At 36.2% G+C, this 24582-nt stretch overlaps 1 protein-coding gene across 3 annotated transcripts in view; it reads left to right on the top strand.

Annotated features, from left to right (window-relative positions):
* The window catches only part of LOC103034067 (zinc finger E-box-binding homeobox 2), a 47441-nt gene extending 24884 nt beyond the window's left edge, over positions 1-22557 (top strand). Inside the window, exons 1-8 of one of the 3 annotated variants that reach the window (XM_022675638.2) lie at positions 3208-3369; positions 10575-10826; positions 14458-14655; positions 15226-15446; positions 16123-16231; positions 16808-18144; positions 19472-19655; positions 20521-22557. In XM_022675638.2, coding sequence (XP_022531359.2) covers positions 10667-10826; positions 14458-14655; positions 15226-15446; positions 16123-16231; positions 16808-18144; positions 19472-19655; positions 20521-21134 — 2823 coding nt within the window. In that variant the 5' untranslated portion in view covers positions 3208-3369; positions 10575-10666 and the 3' untranslated portion in view covers positions 21135-22557. Of the gene's footprint in view, positions 1-3207; positions 3370-10574; positions 10827-14457; positions 14656-15225; positions 15447-16122; positions 16232-16807; positions 18145-19471; positions 19656-20520 lie in introns of those variants that run through there. The other 2 variants (XM_022675637.2, XM_007253434.4) reach the window with 2 other exon arrangements.
* Positions 22558-24582: the final 2025 nt, after the last annotated feature.

Here is a 24582-nt window from a genome sequence, read left to right as displayed (position 1 = left end):
CATTTTTGTTGGAAAAAAACAAATACCAGACTTACATTTATGTCCTACATTTCAAAAAGCCAACATAGTCCAGCTTAGTACCAGTCCAGCATAGTAGCATTTTAACCCTTTATGTGCCACAGAACCAGATTTCCAGCAGTCTGTGCTCCAGTAATTTAAGAATAACTCAGTCAGTTTAAATAGTTTTCCATGAAATTAATCTTATGATAACATTGACAACTGGAAACACAGCTACAACATTGAGATGAATGGACATTTATCAATATTTTGTAAAGTTGTCTAACCTCTCAATAATTGTAGAATACTGTATCTTGATTTTGTTCAGTCACTTTGTTTAATTGTCTGAAACAAAACTAGTTAAATAAATTGTTCCTATGTTTTATGTTTTATTTTTCATAGTAAATTGAACCTGAATGAAACATAAAACATTTTCTATATTTAAATAAATAATTAACAAAAAATCTGAAGGCAAAAGAAAGAGGAAAATTTTAAACTGAATTATGATTATAAATAATGTCAATTTTACATGTGGCCTATTTAACCCTTTAGACTCCATAGTGTTAAACCTTTTTGTTTCATGTTAATCTATTAATTACAGTAATTAATAAACAAATTTAAGGCTTCAATATTTAAAACATTAAGAACACAGTTTTGTATGTATTTCCTAAAACCTCTCCAGAAGGTTCCACAATTAAAAAAAAAACATATTGTTTAGTGCTTAATCAATTAAGCTCAAAGAAACTGAGCTTAATAGGCCATTTCTTTGCAAATAATACATTTTATAATTTCACAGTATGAGGTTGTGACACTACCTACTGCATTGTGGCACATACAGCTGACGTGTATATCATACTAGGATCAAACTAACCACGAAATTGGCATTGAATCTAGTGACAAAATACGATTTTTCATGATTTTATGGTCTTATAAAGATTCTCCTGTTACAAGTCAGTTACAAAGGTCTTTGGGAAAAGCTCAAAAATTTTAAGAAGGTTTAAAAAAGAACATGATTACAAATGGCCTAGCCTTTTACTTAGGTTTTGAGAAACCCAGCCCTGAACTATACTGGACTATTTATACTGATTAATAAAAAAAAATATTTTCTCGGTTTTATGGTTATGATTTAAGGTGTATACACCAAGATTTAATGCTTTTGTCGCATCACAAACACTCACACCCAAGCAAACTTTAATCCACATATACACACACACACACAGAATGAAAGAGAGAAAGAGAAACACACACACACACACTCATCCAAAGGTTTATAAACACAAATTTGGCTCTGTATATAAACACCATAGCCCAGCTTTATTACTCTAAATCTACTCGAATCCCTTTTTAGTGTGGTAGTAATAAAGTCAGACCGGGCCTCTGTAATCAGCTACAAGAACAAAGCAAACCACTTAAAACGCCTTTAAAAACAGCTACAGATACACGGCTGTAAGTGTGTGCGTGTGAGTACCCTCGGAGGAGCGTGATTACATCTGTTTAGTGTGAAAGAACAATCATTCATGTAAACAAGTGCTGCCAGAGTCACATACAGTAGAACTCACAGTGAAGATAACATCGAGCTGAACATAGAAACACACACTCACACACACACACACACACACACTCACTCACTCACTCACCCCACTCACCTTATGCTACCTTGTTACGCCCCTACGTGAACGCAGAATCTCACACACATATATCTATCTATCGTCCCCACACACTCACACTTCCAGTGACACACTTTGAAACTTGTAGTCAGTGTGGCACCTGGGTTTAGCTGAAGAAGCATGTTTTGCACGGGTTATCACTGCCAGACATGACTGTCCTCTGACACAGGTATTAAAAACAAGAAAATGACAAACACTGCGACAGAACCGCTAACGACTGATACACACGTTTCACAGTCTTCACTCTGAGCTTCTGAGCGTGGCTGTTCCGTTCTCTTTCTTCTCGTGTGTGTGTGTGTGTGTTAGAATGGCTGAAGGTTGAGTGTGCTTATGTGCTTTCAGATTATTGTCATGTGTTGCATATATGTGTGTGTGTATGTGTGTTTTTATTGTTTGTGACCGTGTGAACATGTGAATGTGTTTGTCTGTGTATGTGTGTGTATGTGTGTTCATTATTTCTGACTCTATGCATGTGTATGTATGTGTGTGTGAATGTATGTACATGCGTATGTTAATGTGTATGTGAATGTGTATGTGTGTGTGTATATGTGTGTGTGTGTTCCTTATTTCTGACTGTATGCATGTGTGTGTATGTATGTATGTGTGTGTGAATGTGTTTGTGTGTGTTTATTATTTGTGAATGTATGAATGTGTGTATGTGAATATGTATGTGTGAACATGTGTGTGTTTATTATTTGTGACTGTGTGAGCGTGTGTACACACTGTATATATGTGTGTGACTGTATGTACATGTGTGTGTGTATGAGTGTGTGTTTATTATTTGTGAATGAATGAATGTGTGTATGTGAACATATATGTGCAAACGTGTGTGTGTGTGTGTGTGTGTTTATTATTTGTGACTGTGTGAACATATGTGTGTATGTGTATATATGTGTGTGACTGTATGTACATGTGTATGTGAATGTGTATTTGAATGTGTCTGTGTGTGTGTGTTTATTATTTGTGAATGTATGAACGTGGTTTGTGAATATGTATGTGTGAACGTGTGTAAATGTGTGTGTGTGTGTGTGATTATTATTTGTGAATGTATGAATGTGTGTATGTGAATATGTATGTGTGAACGTGTGTAAATGTGTGTGTGTGTGTGTGATTATTATTTGTGAATGTATGAACGTGGTTTGTGAATATGTACGTGTGAACGTGTGTGTGTTTATTATTTGTAACTGTGTGAACGTGTGTACACACACTGTATATATGTGTGTGACTATATGTACATGTGTATGTGAATGTGTGTGTGTGTGTGTGTGATTATTATTTATGACTGTGTGTACATGTATGTGTATGTCTATGTATGTTTGTGTGTGACTGTGTACATGTGTATGTGAATGTGTATGTGTGTGTTCATTATTTCTTGATTGTGTAACTATATGTACATGTGTCTAATTGTTTGTGTGTGTTCATTATTTCTGACTGTATGTATGTGTGTATGTATTTGTGTGTACGTGTATGTGTGTGTGACTGCGAGACACCATAGAAGGCTGTAGGAGGTGTTGTAGCTGTGATGTGGTGTGCGTGTGACTCATTGTTAGAGTGTGAAAATAGTGGCGTCTGATAATTCCCCAAATGTTTTTAATGTTTTAAGCTTTAAGGACGATACAGACGCTGTTTCACGCAGAGTTTTATGTAGTAAACTCTTAAATGCGGTGGATTCAGATATGAACTCTCTTCATCTCGGCTGCAGAAGGTAAAAAAAAAAGCCTAAATCTTTTAATCTTGTGCTTGTTCTGCCTCGAGTGCTCAGCATGTTCTGTCAGAAATATAAGAAGCGCTGTGCTGTGGAGTAAAGTCTGGCTTATTGATTATATTCACTGATTCTGAAGCTTCATTTGAAGAGTTTCAGTGCTTGAGTTTATTCTCAGAGAAGAAAAGAAGCGTAGAGATTGATCTTCTTCTTTAAATAGCTCGAGCTGCTACGCTACTTTGTGTTTTCATGTGGCTTCTACTGTACTGATATCTTTTTCAGACTGTAAGTTTCCACAGGTTCACACACTAGACTCAGTGCAGGGATGCTCTTGATTCATAAACTATATGAACTGTATGATTTTCAGACAGAAGTTGTTCTCGGTGGTGAAGTTGAATTGTGAACTTTGCCTATGGCTTTTCTTGTGTGCAAAAATGAAAGTTGAGAAACACCTACATGCCATATAGCACCGCAGTGTTGAAATAGCACTTATTGTATTATATTACTGGATTGCATTGATCAATTGTTGTATTTTAGAACAAAATAATCAGTACAGAACATTTCAGATCATTCATTTCAGGAAATAAGCCAAATAAGTACAGTTTCTCAGGTTGTGTAGGACAGTTTTTAATGTATAAAAAACATGAGGTGAAAATATTATAAGTTTTATAATATATCGTAATGTCTAAAATGCTTGTAGATTGAAACACTAAGTCTACAATAGATCACATATAGCTCTAATGTTTCTAGTATATGTGTATATATTTGTGTTTATATATATATATATATATCATCAGCTTTCTACTGCTCCCAGATATCCTATGCGTATGTATATTCTGCACATCAGATAAAAAAAGTGTATCTGAGTAATTGAGTGATTTTTAATTATTATAGCTTCAAAATTTTGCTTATTGTTATGATTATTACCATCTGGTGCAGACAAGAACCAACAATGAAGTGAATAATTTTTAAATCCGTCTCACGAATGTTACTTAGGACACAATCTGCAGTATACTGGATAATATCACATATAAAAGTAACATAAATATGATAAATATCATATATCATGTCATATATTTAATTTGTGTCTTTTCTTATGTCTCATTTCTCTACACTTTACTGCTGGAATTTCTGTTTTTAATTAAAGCGTAATATATTTTAAAGATGACAACTTCAAAGACGTACATATAGTGAAATTATGTATGCGTGTAAACTCTTTGTGGGTTTGATTCGTTTGTGTAAAGGATACTTAAAGCAGTGTATGCGCAGCTGGAGGATGCCTGACTCTTCTGACATTCTTCTCTGAAACCCAAACTAATGACAGTAAATAACAAACAGACCAGGAAGACATGACCCATTTTTATGCATATATGATTGCTGTCAGGCAAAAAATTTTTTTTTTTCAAAATGTCAACTTTACAGCAGAAAAAAAAACTTTATTAATGGAAGTCAGTGTCAAAAAAAATAATTCTATTTATTTTGCATCATTTGTATTAGTCTGTTAAAAAATGTACTGCCAGATTTACTGTATTTTTTGACAGTGACAAAATAAATATTCATTTATTCCAGTCTTCACTTTTTGACATAATGTAACCATTTGATGATTGATCTTTACATTTTATCAAAATAATAAAGTTGCCATTTTGTAGATAAAAATCAGCAGCATCAAATTAAAGTTGTATAATTAGATACATATAGTTGCCTTACAGTACAGGTAAAGGAATCAGAGAAAGCTAATTGAACATGATAAATAGATTGATGAATGTATTTACTTAGATAGAAACATTCAAATAAAAACATTCAGATAAATTAAAACAAACAATACTGTCCAAAATTAGCAAAAAAAAAACATTTGTCACTTAAGTAAATGAGGTGATCTGCTAGTGGAACAAACAAATCCATGAATCCAGTGAATGTCAGTTGTTCTGACTGTGATTATCTACCTATATTCTTTCTACCTTGTATTAATTGTCCATCTTTTCCTACAAACAATATAAACATTTACATATTGACGTTTATATAGACTCTGACTGGATTTTTTTTTATTTGCGCCATTTTTACTATTATATATATATATATATATATATATATATATATATATATATATATATATATATATATATATATATATATATATATTTACTTTTAACCATCAGTATTGTTTTTATTATGTTTACCATGACTATTACAGTTATATTATTACAGTGACCTTTTATCAATAATTTATACAATTTATTAACAATTGATCATTGTTTTTTTTTTACTAGCAGATTCTGCAAAGCTGCTTTGCGACAATATCAGCGAACAAAAAAAATCCTGTATTAATACATTTGATTGAATGTAGTTGTGATAACAGCACATTCTTTCTGTGCTTTACTGTATTCATGTTTATTTGCAGTTCTTCTGATGTTACGTAAACTTAAACTATACAAGCGAAAATAATGAAAGCGTGTGAGACTGCTTAATACTTGCACGTTGCACAATAACACTAAATACTGTATTTACCATCATAACATCAGTTTCCTCACTGTGCAGTACCTGTTCCAGCCCTGTTTACTACATTTATGGTTCAACACACACAAATATATAGAGAGTGCCTGTTGGGTGATTTGTGCTCAGGTGTGTGTACGCAGACACAATCACAAGCGATCACACGCGATCCCACACGATCACACGCACCCCCACGTTGGCCCAGAACTTTACTGGCTGAAATTTAAGAGCAAGTGAAGAATGCGATTCAGCCCAGATATATAAATAAATCAGTCAGAGGGAGATAATGAGAGCCATCCCCGCACAACGCAGACACAGGCCACTGTCATTCATTCCCTGCCACGGCAACACGAATTATCCTCCACTCAGCCCTAATGCAGAGCAGGCCCTCTGCTCCTCCGCTCACAGGGAAACCCCAGCAGAGGAGGAAGCACAGCCCATAGAACTGACCATTCATATCAACAGTTCAGCTAACTTGTACAGTAAATCTGTTAAAAAAACATCTGAAAGGAGGAGCAGCAGATTAATATGTATATATATATATATATATATATATATATATATATATATATATATATATATATATATATATATATATATATATATATATATATATATCAGCACTGTCATGCAAAGAAAAAAATCTAAAAAAATAGCAGCTTTACAAGAGAAGGAATAAAGTTTTTTTTCCAAGTCATTTTGGAGCATTTTTATTGGTCCATTCATCAATAATTTTTGCCACCATTTGATTAATAACTGCCATATTCACCATATTTAAAAAAAAAATTAAAAACAGCCATCATGGCAATCATTAATATCCAGGATTTTTGTGAAAGGAAAGTTTAACATAAGTTGGTTTTCTTTCAAACTTTCCAAATTTGTCCCTCAATTTAAATACTGCTAGATTTACAAAATATAAAAAAAATTAAAATTGCCAATCATGGCTATTATTTATTTACAGAATTTTTGTGAAGAATGTGCTATAAAGGAAAGTAAACAAGTTGGACTTCTTTCAGACTTTTAATGCAAAATTCAGTCACTTGATCTTATTTCAAAATATTATCCTTAAGTAAAAGTCCAAACAAAAAGTCTGTTAGGTGTCTTTAACTGTAGATGTGCTATACTAGTCTAGTCTTATTCACAGATTTTCACTGCTCTTATAATGATGAATTTCTGTGTCCTTGTTAACTAAACAAATTAGGAACTTATCACTCATAAGGAAATACTGCTGAATGTCAGAATCTTGGTTAAAATTGAGTAAGTAGGTTTTAAGGATATATTTCTTCTTTCTGGTTGATGATCCACTGCATAAATTCATTTCACCAGAAGATGACCTGATTTACTTTAATCAGGGATCGATTAACTATGATAAAGTAGGAACTCTGAATAGTAGCTGCTCATCATCAACTACCGGTCAAACGTATTAGAACACAACCATTTTTTTTTTTTTTTTTTTTTTTTATTAGCAAGTTCTTCAGCTCCAGTGAAAAGCCTGAAATGATAGAGTAGTTAGCAGAGCAAATAAATTTATTTTTTAAAAACAAAAAGTTATGGCTGTTTTTTTAAGGAACAAGTCATTGATTAACATATTACAGCTGGTCTGTAGCAATACAAATAAACTGAGCATTGTTACTGCTGTTACTCTCTACTTCATCATTTACATGCTTACACACAGCACATTCAGACTTTCAACATCATAATAACTAGAAAAAGACCCAGAAACACAGAGAACTCTGTAACTATTAAAAGTAGAAGTCTTTTCTTTAGAAAAATTACAGATGAAGCCAGAGAGCGGTGAGTACTGTTTCCTACACCTTCAGAAGGTGCAACTCTTGGAAACTGGAGAAAACTGCTACAGGAAGAGTCACGTCTGGCTGACCCACATGGAAACAGCTTGCCTGGGCCATATATACTTATAAATACACTCTCTCACACACACAATAAGTAAACTGATATGTAAACCTTACAGAAGAAGGAAAAAAAATCATTATTATAAAATTCAGATTATGAATCAAAAAATTAAAAGCAGCACAAATGGAGATACAAGGTTTTTTTTGTAGTAATATCTGTAGTAATACAATATGCACTTTGAAATAGTATAATGGCAGTGTGTGTATGTGTGTCTGTGCTGATATAAGCTCTCTCAGAAGTCTACACACATGTGAGTGGGATTACTGCCCCACTATTCTGCACAGTCATAACAGTAAAGGTCATGTTGTGCACAGTGTGTGTATATGTGCGCAAATATAAGGTCTTATCCAAAACCTCAGACTCGTCTACATTTGTCCTTTGTTGGGTCATCGTACTGTACAGTCATTTCAGAAAAGGGCAAATTCTGTAGTTTGTGTGTGTGTGTGTGTGTGTGTTTGTGTGTGTGTGTGTGTGTGTGTGTGTGTGTGTTTGTGTGTGTGCATTTATGTGTGTGTGTGTATGTATGAATTTGCAAACCAAGTGGTGGGAACCCGCACTTGGTTAGTCCTGTACACTACTGCTGCAAAGGTGGATTACTCATGAGTGAGCAACAGTGGGATGGACACACACACACACACACACACACACACAGACATGCACGTACTGTCAGTGCTGCATTGTTATTTTTTTTTCCATCACAGTCGAACTGAAACTGCAGTTTCCTGCCATGCAATGCCAGCATGTTCACACTTTGACTACGAACTGATTAGCGTGAAGGTAGTGAACCCAAACGTACACACACTTACACACACTTACACACACACTTACACACACACACACACTGTACAGACACATCGGTCAAATGGGGAAAAAAAATACAGAATTCTGCACCCAACGGGTTAAAATGAATGTTTTCCTTTACAAGCAAAACAGCGTTTGTATATATTTTGAATTAAGTGAATTAAAATGGACGTTTCTGTTAAATAAATGTTTACGTAAAATGTATGTGGTCAATCTGATTCAAAAACATCGATCAGCTGTAGCCCTACAAGGAAAAAATCATATCCATATGCTTATAATCACCCCTTTCTGAGCAAAAAAATAAATAAAAAAATAAACATGCCTTAATGATTGAATTTGGATTCTGGAGCTCTGGTTACATTTGTTTACCATTTCTGAAGGAATTCTATCTTTGTTTTTTAATTACTACTCATTTTGGCTCAATGTCGAAATGCTAAAGTCATTTCACAGAACCGAGAGATAAAAGATATTCAGCTTCTTTTGAATAAACTGAATCATCAATCTCGTTTTCGGAAAAGCGCAGAGAAAGACAGTCCCAGCTGACTCGATATTCTGTTTCTGCCACAAATATCTTCTCATAATGCAAGTTTCTGGTGCAAAGCATGCTCAGCAATCAAAATCAAACAAATTAAAAAGACTTATTCTTTTTTTTTTTCAGCTGAACTTTCACTCTGTAAAATGTAAAACAAGACGCTCTTCAAAATGCTGGCGGTTGTTAATGTCTTTCAGTTCTTCATTTTCAATTGTTCTTCAGCCCAAAAATACTTCACATCACTTGGAAAAATTATAATGAAGCAAGTCTGGTGGGTGCCAGTCCATTCAAGTGTACATATAAACGTATTATAGCCATCTGATATGAATCATACGCTCCTTTTAATCAAGTCCCTCCGTTTCTGACTTTAAACAAAATAAGAGTAATAAAAGCTCAATAAGCAGAATAAGAAATGTAAGTCTGCAGGGCCAGCGCACATAAAACTAAACGACTCATTATATTTGAGCAACAGGGGATGAATGCAAACAATTTTACTAATTGTAAAATCAAAACTGTTTCAAACCCCTAATTTTAATCTCTTTCTTATGGTTCACCTCATATTCGCATATTGATTGTTCTATTGTAAGAGTCTGTTTATTTTTTTATTTTTTTCAAATTGAAAAAAGTAGTCTTAAGCAGTCTAGTTCTAATTAATACACTAATACTCAGCCTGAAACATATTGTTATGAGCAATAAATACATTTTCATGCACTATACTCCCGTGCTTAGTAAACACAGAATTGTATTTATCTGACACCACCTTATCTGCATCTGTATGTGGCAATGATGTGGATGTTGTTGCTCATTACACAGAATGTGCTTTACACTGCAGAAAAGCACATTAAGAAATGTGCATATAGTTATATGTAAGATTCCTGCATTAGTTACTGTATTAACATGTGTTTTGCATGTGGTTTGTTTTTATTTTATACACATAATAAATACACATGAATGAATTTGAATGTATAGCTCTGGAAAAAAATAAGAGACCACTTAATGATGATGTTTTTTCTTGATTTTACCTATATGAAAACCTCTGGAATATAATCAAGAGGAAGATGGATGATTACAAGCCAGAAGTGGCATAAAGTTATCTAAAAGCAGTGTGTAAGACTGGTGGAGGAGAACATGCCAGGATGCATGGAAAATGTGATTAAAACCAGGGTTATTCCACCAAATATTGATTTCTGAACTCTTAAAACTCTTATATGAATATGAGCTCTTTTTCTTTGCATTATTTGAGGTCTGAAAGCTCTGCATCTTTTTTGTTGTTTCAGGCATTTCTTGTTTTCTGAAATAAATGCCCAAAATGACAATATTTTTATTTGGAATTTGGGAGAAATGTTCATTTTACTCAAACAAATACCTATAAATAGCATTTTTTTCCAGAGCTGTATTTCACTCATAGTACCAAAATTATATTTGAATGATTTTTAATATCTCTCTTTATCTCTTTCTCTCTGTGTGTTATTAGTTGAAACAGAGTGCTCTCTGGACTCTGAGGGAGAGGATGAGGGGTGTGTATGGGGGACGGATGTGCCGGATGAAAGAAACGGGCAGGATAAGATGAGTGTGACGGCCAGCGAGGGCACAGAGCCCAGCAGCCCCTCTCGCTTTGCCCGCGCTCACAGCCTGAGCCCCCCTGACGAGCGCTGGGACGAGACAGAGGCCACGGGTCCCCCAACTACACCCGGGGAGACAGACAACCCTGCACACAACATGTACAGTAAGTAGCTGCCATTATTCATTACCAGATCTGTGCAAATAAACCTTTTAGATCTAAATTGTACTAAATTAAACTTTTTAAAAGGGTTTAAATAGGGTCCAATAGTTGTAGGCCTCACGTATGATTATACAGCAGAATTCATGTTAGGAGATTTAATTCAGTACTACAAATCATATTGTAAGTGATTTGATTTTAATATAAAATGCATGTGGTTATAAGATAACTCAATCAATTATTGGATGCTCTGAACCAGAACAAGCAGCCACAAACATAGAACTGAAAGGCCTCTCTTTTGGGTTATTCTGAAATTATTATATTTTCATGTTCACTTCCCTAAAGTGCTGGCCTATATTGCATTTATTAATAACTATTAACAATGAAACAATGAAAAATACAGGTGCTACAAATGTTTTTTGGGATCTTTAATTCAGTAAAGAGCCTTGCTTGTTCTCCACACTCTCTTATATTTCCATCATATCTCCATCATATTACAATTCTTTTTTATGGGATAAAACATGTTTCTTTAATGGCATCACTTAAAGAACCATATGTAGCACCTTTATTTTTAGGAGTCTAGTCCCACATTCAGGCTCTTTCCATTTAAACAGCTAACAGATCATGCTGGCTTTGGTTTTAAAAGACGAGCAGCACTGTATATGTATAGTGAAGAAGAGTTAAAAAAAAAAAAAAGCTCTGGGGGTTTTGAAGCACAAATGAATACCAGTTCTGTTACAACGCTTCTCATGGCCAAGCGTAAATCTAAATTTATACCATATTTTAAACCCATCAGCACTATTCCAAGCAATTATCTTTCATTACACTCATACACTTAACCCTCTATGTTTATTTTCTGATGAAATGAGTGTAATAATAGTCATCGCAGTAGTCGACTCTGTACCAGTTCTGAGAGTTCAGCAATTTCCAACGCCTCCGAGATATTAAAAATGATAATAGCCAAACCGTGGACGGAAATTGAAACCTCTTGCTCGCATCCAGATAACGCTGAAGTCACTGCAGTATGAAGGGCTCCTTTTCAAAATGTTGCCTCATCAAGCATGACAAAGGCCTGTCACATCAAACGAGGTGACGTTCCCATTCCGCAATCAAAACTCCAGCTTATGAGGCTTTCTTTTTATAATTACGGACATCAAAGAGCTCCGCAGCCTGCCTAGAAACATTGGCCGCGCTCTCTTTCTAATGAAGAAGAAACAGAGTTTTAACTGCAGTGAAGCACTCTGGCTCTTCTCTGGCCACATTAGAGAAAGCTGGAAATATGATGCCAACATCTGCAAACATTTGAAAAATCCTCCTCAAAGTCACAGCGCTCTGCTGGCATCTGTCCCTCTCTCTCTTTCTTTCGTTCTGTATTATTATCTGATGTTTTTCTCTGTCTTTTTTTTCTGCTCTCTGGCTGTTATTGGTCCCATGGGAGAATCCCAGAAACATTTCAGTTCTCATCCATCCAATTATAGAGCCTTTTAAATTCCCCTGATGACTTTCTTTTTTTTTCTTTAATAAGGACTGGACACACACACATATACACACATTTCTGTGTTTTATATTTCTGAATTGTTTCATATGGTGGTTCTCAATCTCAGTCCAATACAGGAAAGTGTTGTGTCTCCCTGCTGTAGCTTTCTCCTCATCACACTTAAATTCTACATAAACCTTTTAAATCTAAATTTTACTCAAGCAACTTTTTAAAAGGGTTTAAATTGTGTCCAATAGTTGTAGGCCTCACTTATGATTATACAGCATAATTTATGTAGATTTTTTTTATTCAGTACTACAAATCATTTTGTAAGTGATTTGATTTTAATATAAAATGCATGTGGTTATAAAATAACTCGAACAATTAATGGATGCTCTGCACCAGAGTAAACAGCCACAAACATAGAACTGAAAGGCCTCTCTATTGGGTTATTCTGAAATGATTATATTTCCATGTTCACTTCCCTAAAGTGCTGGCCTATATTGCATTTATTAATAACTATTAACAATGAAACGATGAAAAATATCAGTGCTACAAATTTTTGGGTCTTTGAGAAATGCCTTTTAAATTCCCCTGATGACTTTCTTTTTTTTTTCTTTAATAAGCACTGGACACACACACACATACACACATTTCTGTGTTTTATATTTCTGAATTGTTTCACATGGTGGTTCTCAATCTCAGTCCAATACAGGAAAGTGTTGTGTCTCCCTGCTGTAGCTTTCTCCTCATCACACTTAAATTCTACACTTTAGAATTAGAATTAGAGTTAATTAAGGTGGAATTACATTGATAATTCCAATAATCAAAAAGTGATCTAAACCGGCATTTAGAACTTTTTACAACCACATAATTCTGCCCGTGTCATTTATTTGTATGTATGTTCATGTGCTGTTCCTTTACAAGCTTACTAATGCACGACTTATCACATTTATTCACCCTGTTCAATCTTCAATCTGACATATAAGCAACATGAAGGAAAACTCAGGAACACAGAGCCCACTGAACAATTCAAGCAGCTTATACCAATGAAAAAATGCTGTGTCGGCCAATTATTAAAATAATCGTGATATTGATTAGAGGTAAGATAGCCCAGCACTAGAAAAAATAAATTAGAGTGGTTTGTTGTGCCATTGTATATTGTAGAGAAATCAATCTCTGCTTGTTTTTTTACAGTGGTGGAAAAAAAAACCTAGGGATCACAATGTCTACAACATAAATCTAGCATTTTTTTTTACAATTATAATAATGATAAAATAATGGTGCATTTGGAAGAAGTGTGTTTTTTTTGTCATACATTCTTAAAAAATTAAGGTATTTTAAATGGTTCTATAATTGATGCCATAAAATAACCACTTTGGTTCCAAAAAGATGCATATTTCTAGTAGAAAATGTGTGAGAATGAAGACTGAAAAACCTTTTAAAGGGTCTAGAGAAATTTCATTTGACGAGTTCACAAGTTCTTCACACTCATACATTCATATCACTTAAAAAAACATTGTACAAAACAATTGTAGCACCTTTATTTTGTGGGAATGCACAATAGCCTCCATATGTCTGTCCTATATCTGTTACTGTAATGCTGTAATGAGAAAATGCTTGAGGCTGAAACTTTATCACAAAACTACAGTAAAACTACTGGTAATTCTGTTCATATCTGTTCTGCGCAGTAACTAGTCTGTGTGATCTAACAGACGTCCACCGTTGTGGCCGCTGCTGTGAACAATTCTGAGTAGCTAGGTTTCATATCAGATCATTTTTAATGACTTTGTTTACTTTGTTACCATTTAATTTCACACAAATTTGGTTTTAAACTTATTTAAGTTATTTAATACTTACTTTACAAACTGATCTGGAATCATGAGCCACTATGTAAGAATGTGTACAGTTGAGTTTTGGTAGTGTTTGTAGTTATGTAGTCATCATCACTATACTGTACACTACTGCACACTGTAGAGTCCCCTCATGACCACTGAGTTAACTGAGGTTAATGTAAGAATACAGACAATACAGACAGAGGAAACTCAGCTTGGACCAGCATGAAAAGGCATCTTTTTTTTTTTCCTGGAACGAGTTCTAAATCAGACAGCAAAACAGATGATGAACTAACACTACCACATCCTGTCTCCGTTCCTTTAGCACAGAAAGATGCCCATGTGCTGGCGGACTGGGCTCGTTTTGACTTACTCATGCATCTGAAAAAAACGTCACAGCTTCCCCGTTCACAACACAGCCAGCAGCTCAATGGCTCCATCCCCCCCTACCACACGGGTGCTGTGCAGGACGACACACCATCCACCCTGTCGCCGGGAGTTCAGGAGTCACCTGAGGGAAAAGGTATCATTCCTACACTTCTGAAGGGTTGTTATGGGTATAGTTGCTGATACGTATGCTTAGTTTGGATGCTTGGTTTGTATGCTTGGTTTGATCTTTGGTTTTGCGCTGAACCTCGAAGGCCTGTGCAACGTACAATCAATAGAAGTATAATCATCGTTTAGCATCACTCTTGCCTCAAACCACATCAAGTTCTCAAGCAAAAGATGGAGCCTCCTGAAACTGTCTGACACACTTGTTATACAGTATATAAAGCGCTGGAGAAAAATAAAACACCACTTAAAATTGTTAAGTTTCTTTGATTCTACCAAATTGATTATCAAAAGTCTTTAAACCAAGCTGAACTGATTTAATTTTTGCACCAGGAGTAAAGGCATAAAGTTATTCAAAAGCAGTGTGTAAGACTGGTGGAGGAGTACATGCCAAGATGCATGAAAACTGTGAAATTGATTCAGAAACTGAAGTGGTCTCTTATTTTTTTTTCCAGAGCTGTAGTATGTCTTATTGATATGCAATAAACCTGTGTAATGGTGAACAATCATCACTATCAGTGAACAATTCTCTCCCCTTTAGCAGACGCAGACTCCGTAAGCCCAGATCCCACCAGGACAATGGTGCACTTCTGTCCGTTCTGCCAGCGGTCGTATGGATGTGAGACCTCTCTTGGAGAACACATGAAGCTGTGCCAGGTGCGGGAGGGTGGGAGCAGTGTGTGCCCGCTCTGTGGGTACAGCACTCCCTACAGGGCACAGATGGAGCAGCACCTGGCATTGCACGCCCAGGTTCAGAACAAGGTAGGGAATAGGGAATATCATATATTTTTATTTTTAAAGCTGCAGTCCTTAAGATTTTTCATTTAAACTTAAAGCAATAGTATTTCTGAATGGAGTAGGGGTGCTAATAAATGGGGCATTTCATAAAAGGTTTAATAAATGACATTATTAATGTTTCTGCAACCATCCCTGCAAAGCTTAATATATATTTATTCTAAAAACCAGAGTGTCTGGAATGTTTTACCAGGAGTTTTTTACCCGAGCAGGTGCGACACTGCTAATAGGGCTCATACAAGATCTACTGCGAACACAGAGAATGCTAATCCTTACATGATTAAACCAAAGAAATTAGAACAGAATTAGAAAATAAGAGAGCTGGCTGTCCATCCTGGATTAGTTTAAATAACCAGATTAATCCTCTCTAAAAGAAGGCTGCACCACAGTGCACGTTTTAAAAAGCACTATTCTGCATTCTCATTGCAACCACACATTCTCACCAGAGAGATTCTCTAGATCCCCAAAACCCTGTAGAAATCACACGGAAACTAGTGACTCCGTGTCACTATGATGAAGTCAAACTCTGAAAGACACAATAAATAACTATCAATCCTTTTGATCATACATATAAAATACACTTCAAAGTGTTAAAAATGTTGTGGACCTATTTGACATCAGTGTGTATATATTTTTGTTCCAGAATCCAGTGTCTGAGCCCAACATGGAAAAAAGAAAATTTCAGTGTTCACAGTGTTTGAAGGCCTTTAAATACAAACACCATCTCAAAGAACATCTGCGTATTCACAGTGGTGAGTAACATGCATCCATTTCTCTATTTCATAAATAGGCTAGAACATCCAGACAGCTGTTTTTTGTTGGTTGTTCCCAAAATAAATATATTTGCAATAGAATTACTCGATACAAATATAAAGCTGTGTATTGGCAAGGACTCTTTTAATTATACAAACCTGAAAAAAATCTTGGTACGTCCTTTTATTACTTGTATTGGTTAATTAAGGGTGCATGGGACCTTAAGGTGATGGATCTTTAAGCTATTCAGTGTTTATTTTCTTGCATTGCCCTAGTTTTAGGAATTAACATCTTTAGTATTCCATAATTGATAATTTGGCTATTTTGTTTCATTATTGGCAAGAAAAAGGTGTCCCGATTGCTCTTATCTCACCCTATTATTTACACTGCGCTACATTGCGTTGGTTTATAGTTACAGTTTCTTTAGAGCATTTTTTTTAACATGACTCAATTGTAGCATATTAATTAAATGAATTGGTAAAATCTGTGATCACAATTAATATATTCTTCAAACGTTATCAGTCAAGGTAGTAATTCATTTTATTTTATATGTTTTATTGTTGTTGTTCCTACAGGTGAGAAGCCCTACGAGTGTCCCAACTGCAAGAAGCGTTTCAGTCATTCAGGCTCCTACAGCTCGCACCTCAGCAGCAAGAAGTGCCAGGGCGGGTCAGGGAATGGAGCGTATTTTAATGGTCACTCCCATCCCGTCTACCCCTTCCCCTCCCCTACGTCCCCCCCTGTCATTGGAAGCAGGAATGGTAGAGGGAGGAGCTCTCCGTATGGCCCGATGGGTCAGTGCTTTCCAGAGAAGCTCCCCACTCATCAGGGACAGGAATCTATTACCCCTACCCTCTGGACTAAACAGGGCTGGACCGGGGTGTTTAAAGGGACCACGTTTTTACCCTTGCTGGGCTCTGATGGCAAGTTTGAACACCTCCTGCAGGAAATGCTGCGCAAGGAGGTGGTGAGGGAAGAGCAGCGAGGGAGGGAGGAAGGAGACGATGTGGAGGAAAGGGAGGGCAGACGCGAGGTGCCTGTTGGTGCCGTGTCGTGCCAGTGGTGCTTTCAGATCTTCCCCAGTGAGGTTGTTCTAAAGCATCACGAGAGATACCAGTGCAGGAACAAAGACGGACACACTGCCGAACAGTCGCATAGTCGAGGAGAAGGATCCCCACTCAACTTCTCTCGCTCCTCACAGGTTCCTCACGACACTCAGAAAACACCTCCCACCCCTAATGGACTGCCTAGAGATCTCTCTTCCCCACAGAGGGCATCTTGGCACTCTGTCCCTCAGCAGCTTCTTGTGCCACTACAGTCCCCTATGCACCTCCGCCCAGACCCTGTGCACTCCTATTGGCCAAACAAGGAAACCAGAAGCCCTCAAAACTCTACCCTCATGAGTCCCACCTCACCTTCACTACAGGAACGCAGACACCCGCTCTCCTCAGGCTTCAACTCCCCACCCTGCCTTGACCTCTCACGCACCACGTCACCATGCCAGCCCACCCAACACAGGCCATCCCCCAGATCAGAGAGTTGTCAGAATGAACCTCTCGATCTATCAATTCCCAAAACCCGTACAGGTTCAGATCCAAGCAAGGAGGCCCGAAAACGCGCCTGCAATGGCATTCTGCCACAGATGGATCGGAGGGATGCGGAGAGTGTATTTAGAAGGTTAACTCCACCCCCTCAGCACCAAATGGGCGGGGCATATACACCATTATTTGGAAATGCAGTTTTTAGCAACTTTCCCCTTTTCAATCCTGTCATCCCAAGTGGCCTTACAGGGTTGGGGCATAACGGTCTCACATCACTTCCTCTTACACCACCGGCTAAACCTGGATTTCTCTCGCCTATCACATACATGCTGGAGGCAGAGCCTGAGGCAGTGAGGAAAAGAATACTGCAGGTGAGAAATGCTGCACTGTTTTTAGAATCCCAACAAATGGCAACAATTCTAATACAGGTCTGGTCTTCTACAGTCCTAATTGGCTTAAATGGTTTACCCTCAAAGGGGGATGTTTTAATTAGAAAATGAAAATTGTCACATTCATTTTTATAATACTTGCTAAGTTTCAATTGTTTCCTCTAGTTTCACTCTGAAACATAATCCCAGTTACCTAATCAACCCTTACCAGTACTTATGGCAGTGTGGGCAGTGTGCCAAGTCCTGCTGGAAAATGAAATCCACATCGCCATAAAAGTTGTCAGCAGAGGGAAGCATCCTGTAAGATTTTCCAAAAAAAACAGTCCAAAGTCAGTGCAATGTTTTCACAGAAAATCTCACAGCACTTCATGCTTCCCTCTGCAGACAACTGTTTTGCAGACGCGGATTTTATTTTCCAGCAGAAAACACTGCCCACACTGCCAAAAGTATCAGTTGGTCTTATATATTATTAAAATTTTCTGAGACAATGATTTTCGGGTTTTCATTGTCTGTAAGCCAGACAGAAGTTATATATAAAAAAAAAAAATATATATATATATATATATATATATATATATGTATATATATATATATATATACATATATATATATATATTATATATAATCTAGCTGGTCTTAACCACATTGGTCCCTAATTGGCTCAAATGGGTTATCCTCAAGGGGGGGGGGGGTTAATTAGAAAATGAAAATTGTCACACGTGCATTTTCATAATACTTGCTAAGTTTCAATAGTTTCCTCGAGTTTCAGTCTGAAACATAATCACAGTTACCTAATCGACCCTTAACAGTAAATCTAAATATACTGTGACAAAGAGTGATGTTCCCTTCTGAGTAAGTCAGTGGCAGGTATTTAAGAGAACATCATATTGCAAAGACAATCAACGTTGCAATTTTTTATACCATACTAATACTAACAAATTATTACAGACTCTTGTTCATCATCTGTGAAATGTGTTGATGAGTTTGTTTCCCCTATTGGTGCTGTAAACAAGCAGATTACTCAGAGGGGAATTCCTGCCTCCACATACATAAAGGGCAGAGTGAATTCTGTGGTGATCTTAGCATCGCTACAAATTCTTAAAGTTACAGTCATATCCTGATTTCACAAAGTGAATGGAGGATTTAATTTGTGAAATCAGGACTTTTTAATTACGAGGACATTGAATGCATGCTGAGGGATTTAAATATACAGGCTGTGCATCATTACTAATAGATATTACTTGAAAATACAGATTATGACAGATAAAACACAAACATCTCAATTAACAAACTGATTCTTCTCTGTTAGAATGAAGCATTAAATCAAGGGTGTCTCGACTACTTCAGTCTGATTGAGGACGGGCTGGATGGAGATAATGGACCAGGGAGGAAGAGACTGAGGAAGACTGAGGAAGGATTGTACGCATGTGACATCTGTGATAAAAGCTTCCAAAAGAGCAGCTCTCTGCTGCGCCACAAATACGAACATACAGGTACAGACACAAACACCAACACTGACTCCTATACTGTCTATACACCTATATATCTCATTTAATGTTTTTTCTATGTTTCAATGTTTTTATTATATGTAGATTAACAGTGAAAACATAAAAACGTATGAAGGAACACATATGCAGTTATGATGTAAAAAGTCTTTAATAAGCTCTAATAAGCTGCAATTAAGTAAATTATGCAAATAAAGAACAAACTTTTGACTGGTACTGTATATTCAACTCTGGAAAAAAAATAAGTTTAGAAATCAATATAAGGTGGAATAACCCTGGTTTTTAATCACAGTTTTGATGTATCTTGGCATGTTCTCCTCCACCAGTCTTACACACTACTTTTGGATAACTTTATGCCACTCCTGGTGCAGTTTAGCTTGGTTTGATGGCTTTTGATCATCCATGTTCCTTTTGATTATATTTCAGAGGTTTTCAATTTGGTAAAATCTAAGAAACTCATCATTTTAAGTGGTCTCTTATTTTTTTCCAGAGCTGAATATTTCTCATACAAAAAAAAAAAAACTTTTGTATTTCCATTTTTACTGCTTTTTGCTTTTTGACATCATAATCTGGCAGTTATTCTTTATATTGCGCCAAAATGTCATGGTGAGTGGACCAATAGAAATGCTCTATATGAAATCATTTTACCGTAACTTCCAATAAAACTTCCTGTAAAGTTCCATTTTTTAGTATTTTTGTGTGTGACAGTGTCACTATACATAAATTTATATATGTGTATATATATATATATATATATATATATATATATATATATATATATATATATATATATATACACATATATAAAATAAATGAGATAGACAGCTGACTTGTCTTGTTTCTTCTCGTTTAGGGAAGCGACCCCACGAGTGCCAGATCTGTAAAAAGGCGTTTAAACACAAGCACCACCTGATTGAACACAGCCGGCTGCACTCTGGAGAAAAGCCCTACCAATGTGACAAATGCGGCAAACGCTTCTCTCACTCGGGCTCCTACTCACAGCACATGAACCACCGCTACGCCTTCTGCAGCCGGGACCACGACCCAGATGGCCCTGGAGAAGATCTCGTGATGGTGGACGGGGCCCTCTATCCAAGCCCAGGCAGGGAGCTCAGCGCAGGAGCAGAACAAGCTCCTCTCGGCCTGGAGGAAACGTCCACGTTCCTCAGCGACTCCAGCCTGGATGGAGCTCCTCTAGGCCTGAGAATGGAGGATGAGGAAGAAGAGGAGAGCTCACTCAGTAACCACGGGCCTGAGAGCAGGGTGGAGAGAAGAAGCAGAGGGATTGAGGAGAGGAATGGAAGCCTGGAACAGACAAGTGAGGAGAGAGAGCAGAAGAAGGAAGAAGAAAGTTCAGGGGCTGATGGACAGGAGATGAAATGCATCTATCGCAGCAGTAAAATCAAAGCGGAGGAGAATGAGGATGAAAACAGAGACAGGCCGGAGATGACTATAGAGACAGTATGAGACTTTTTAATATCAGCTTTAGGTTGACGTACCAAAGATGTGAACATACCCTCACGGACTGTACTGTACAGTGGACAGAGGAATCGAATACCTTCTCCCATAAGTGCTGAGAGGCCTACCTCTTAGAGGACACAGTGACTGTGATGCTGTGAACATAAACAAACAAGTGCCTTCAGATCTACACCAATGTAAAACATCTATGCAATTACAATAAATGCAGTCACATGCACATACAAGAGCTATAAGACCAAACCTGCACAGTAAATTAGCTGATCACTAAACGTTGTGTCCATAAATCACTGTGACCCCTATAGATCACTATAATAGGCATTCTTTTTTTTGTTTTTTTTGAAGTGTTTTAGAAAAACATATATATACTAGTGCATCTCAAGAAAATTAAATTAGAATATCATTGAAAAGTTACTTGATTTTAGTAATAATTCAGTTAAAAAATGTTAACCTTTATTTATTTTATTGTTCATGATTATGGCTTACAGCCTATGAAAACCCAAAAATCACTGTCTCATAAAATTGGAATATTATATAAGACCAATCAGTACTTTTGATATTGTAGGCAGTGTGCCAAGTCCTGCTGAAAAATGAAATCCGCATCTCCATAAAAGTTGTCAGCAGAGGGAAGCATGAAGTGCTGTAGGTTTTCCGGGAAAACACTGCACTGTGTCCAGAGTTTGGAGAAAAAGTGTTTTGGCTCTCTAAATCATCACTGATTGGTGGAAACTTCACACTAGACCTCAATTAGTTTGGATTGTGTGTCTCTCCACTCGTCCTCCAGACTCTGCTCCCTTGTTTTCTAATTAAAATGTAAAATTTACTGATGATCAGTGATGATTTGGAGAGTCATGACATCTGCTGGTGTTGATCCACTGTGTTTTATCAAGTCTAAAGTCAGCACGTCATGCTTTTTCCCTCTGCAGACAACTTTTAATGGAGATGCAGATTTCATTTTCCAGCAGGACTTGCCTCAATGCCCACACTGCCAAAAGTACTGATTGGTCTAATATAATATTCAAATTTTCTGAGACACTGATTTTTGAGTTTTTATTGTCTGTAAGCCATAATAATCATCAACAATAAAATAAATAAAAACTTAAAATAGATAAACACTCTGTGTGTAATACACCAATTTAATATATGAGGTTCCCCTTTTTTTAACTGAATTATTGAAATAAAGTAACTTTCCAATGATGTTCTAATTTTTTTAGATGCATATATATATAGTCATATGTTAAGATTCCAACACCCTATAAGAACATCTGTATTTTTAAACCTAATTAAACATATGGAGATTTGATCCTTCACTTGAACAACATTAAAAAAGGACAAAATATAAAACTAAACACATGTAACTTAAAAGGGGTCTTGTAAAATGAACTTAAATGTCCTTGTGGATGAAAAGTTAGAACATGCTGACATTTATTACAACTTAAAATCTATTTTTTAGTCAATGTCTAGAACACAGTGTAGCACAGCAGCTGTAGATGATTAGAGCATGGTTAGAGAGACATAGAGATTTTGGAGGAGCCTGTCTCAGTTAAACCAAGAAGCGCTCTGAGGCCTGTCAGAAAAATGTCATCAAGAGACTCATACTTGGACCACAGCTGATATGAAAGTACAGCTACTACTATTAGAACTAAGTTAAATAAATTTAGTTTAAAAAACAAACAAATATGGAACACATTAGAGCATATCTCAAGGTTCATCTGATATCATTCAAGGCCTTCTCTGGCAATTGTTGCAATCTTTCTCTGATTTCTATTCATGTACTTATTATTTGACTGGTTTTTCTTTTTTTAATACCTCCCATTAAAAGTAAACTTTAAGTAGCTTTCCATCAGCTGCCGGAGCCCCGAGAGAGCACAATTGGCCTTGCTCTCTCTGGGTGGGTGGATGGTGCTCTTTCCCCTCCAAGGGTGATGTTGATCAGCACAAAAGGCGTCTGTGAGCTGATGTATCAGAACTGCATCAGCAGTTCAAAAAGAGGTGAAAAGTAAACTTTAAATTAAACATTAAAAAAGTATAGTAGATGCTGTATTTTGATATTTACAGTAGCTACCTAATTACTATGCTGTGATTACAATTTACGATTGTTGTAGACAATACTGCTTTTAGGATGAACTTGCTAGGATGGTTTAAACTGACTAAATGTTGGCTATAAATTATTTAATTTATTATTTTGTACATTATAAATTGTACATAATAGTTTCCCAGACAGTGGAATAGTTAAAATAGTTTAAAATAGTTTCCCAGACACTTATCCATCTATAACCTTCTTTCTGAAGGCCCCAGAGAGCTTCTTTTTTATATCAGAGTGTTAAATAAGTCAGACTCCTCCAAAATCCTCTCTAACCATGTTTTAATCATCTACAGCTGATGTGCTGCACCTCATTCTAATTTTTGGCGTTTTAAGCAGTAATACATGTGGGCATATAGTCTTAACTTTTTTTCTTACAAGAAAATTCACTACTCTTAACATTTTACAGATTATTTTAAAACAGCATTTCTTCACATTTGTGTGTTTATTTTATAATAATTATATTACCTCCATCTCTTAAAGTTTTGTATGCCCCAATCACTATTGAAGAAAATACAAGCAGACAGACACAGTGTCCTATGTTTATGGATGGGTTATAGCACATGCATATATGCATTCAAAAAACCCCAACTGAATCTACAAGCATTTGCACTCTTTAATGTCAAATTGTGTGTGTTTTTAATTATGCTTGCAGTGATCTGTTGAAATAGCCAAATTCAGTATTAATGCAATATTATATAATATTAATGTATTTAAAAATTAAGAAGGAGAGAAGGGAAGAGGAAATTAAAGAAGAAAAGAAATGAAGAAAGATCGTAACAGTGTTAAATTATGTAAACCTGCAACTCATAAGGGGCGATGCAAAATCTTACTGCACTGAGCAAAAGACCACAGATACACTCTGAGACAGATTAGCCTACATTACTGAGGGGAGAGGGTTAACCATGCAACAGTTTAGCTAACAGCACTGCATCTGTAGCATTCACAAAGGGAAATGGTGCTTTTATTCAGGTCTGGCTCCAGGTTTATAATATTTTATACATGTTTATCTAAATGCAGTGTTTATCTGATACCACAGAAATGTTACCAAATGTATACCCCTTTAAGCTATTGAACTATTGTTTCTAATCTGCATCAGTGTTACTTTTTTATACAGAATCAGTTAAGCTTTTTGTACGATTTTACAGCCGCATTTGTTTGTGCATACACTTTTTTTTGTAGTCTAATAAACTTGTACATATCACGGCTCGTGTTATTAATCAGAGACTCTTGGGAAAAACAGTATTTGCTGAAAATTCCTAGAATGCACTCTTTGTTTCACTCCTCTATTAAGACCTGTCTCTTAAAATATATATATAAAAACCCCATGTGGAAACCTAGTTTTTGTAGGGACAT

Source organism: Astyanax mexicanus, chromosome 5 (assembly GCF_023375975.1).
Source record: "Astyanax mexicanus isolate ESR-SI-001 chromosome 5, AstMex3_surface, whole genome shotgun sequence".
NCBI classification, from domain to species: domain Eukaryota; kingdom Metazoa; phylum Chordata; class Actinopteri; order Characiformes; family Acestrorhamphidae; genus Astyanax; species Astyanax mexicanus.
The sequence above is the reverse complement of the archived record's forward strand: the minus strand, read 5'-3'. Positions and strand labels throughout refer to the sequence as shown.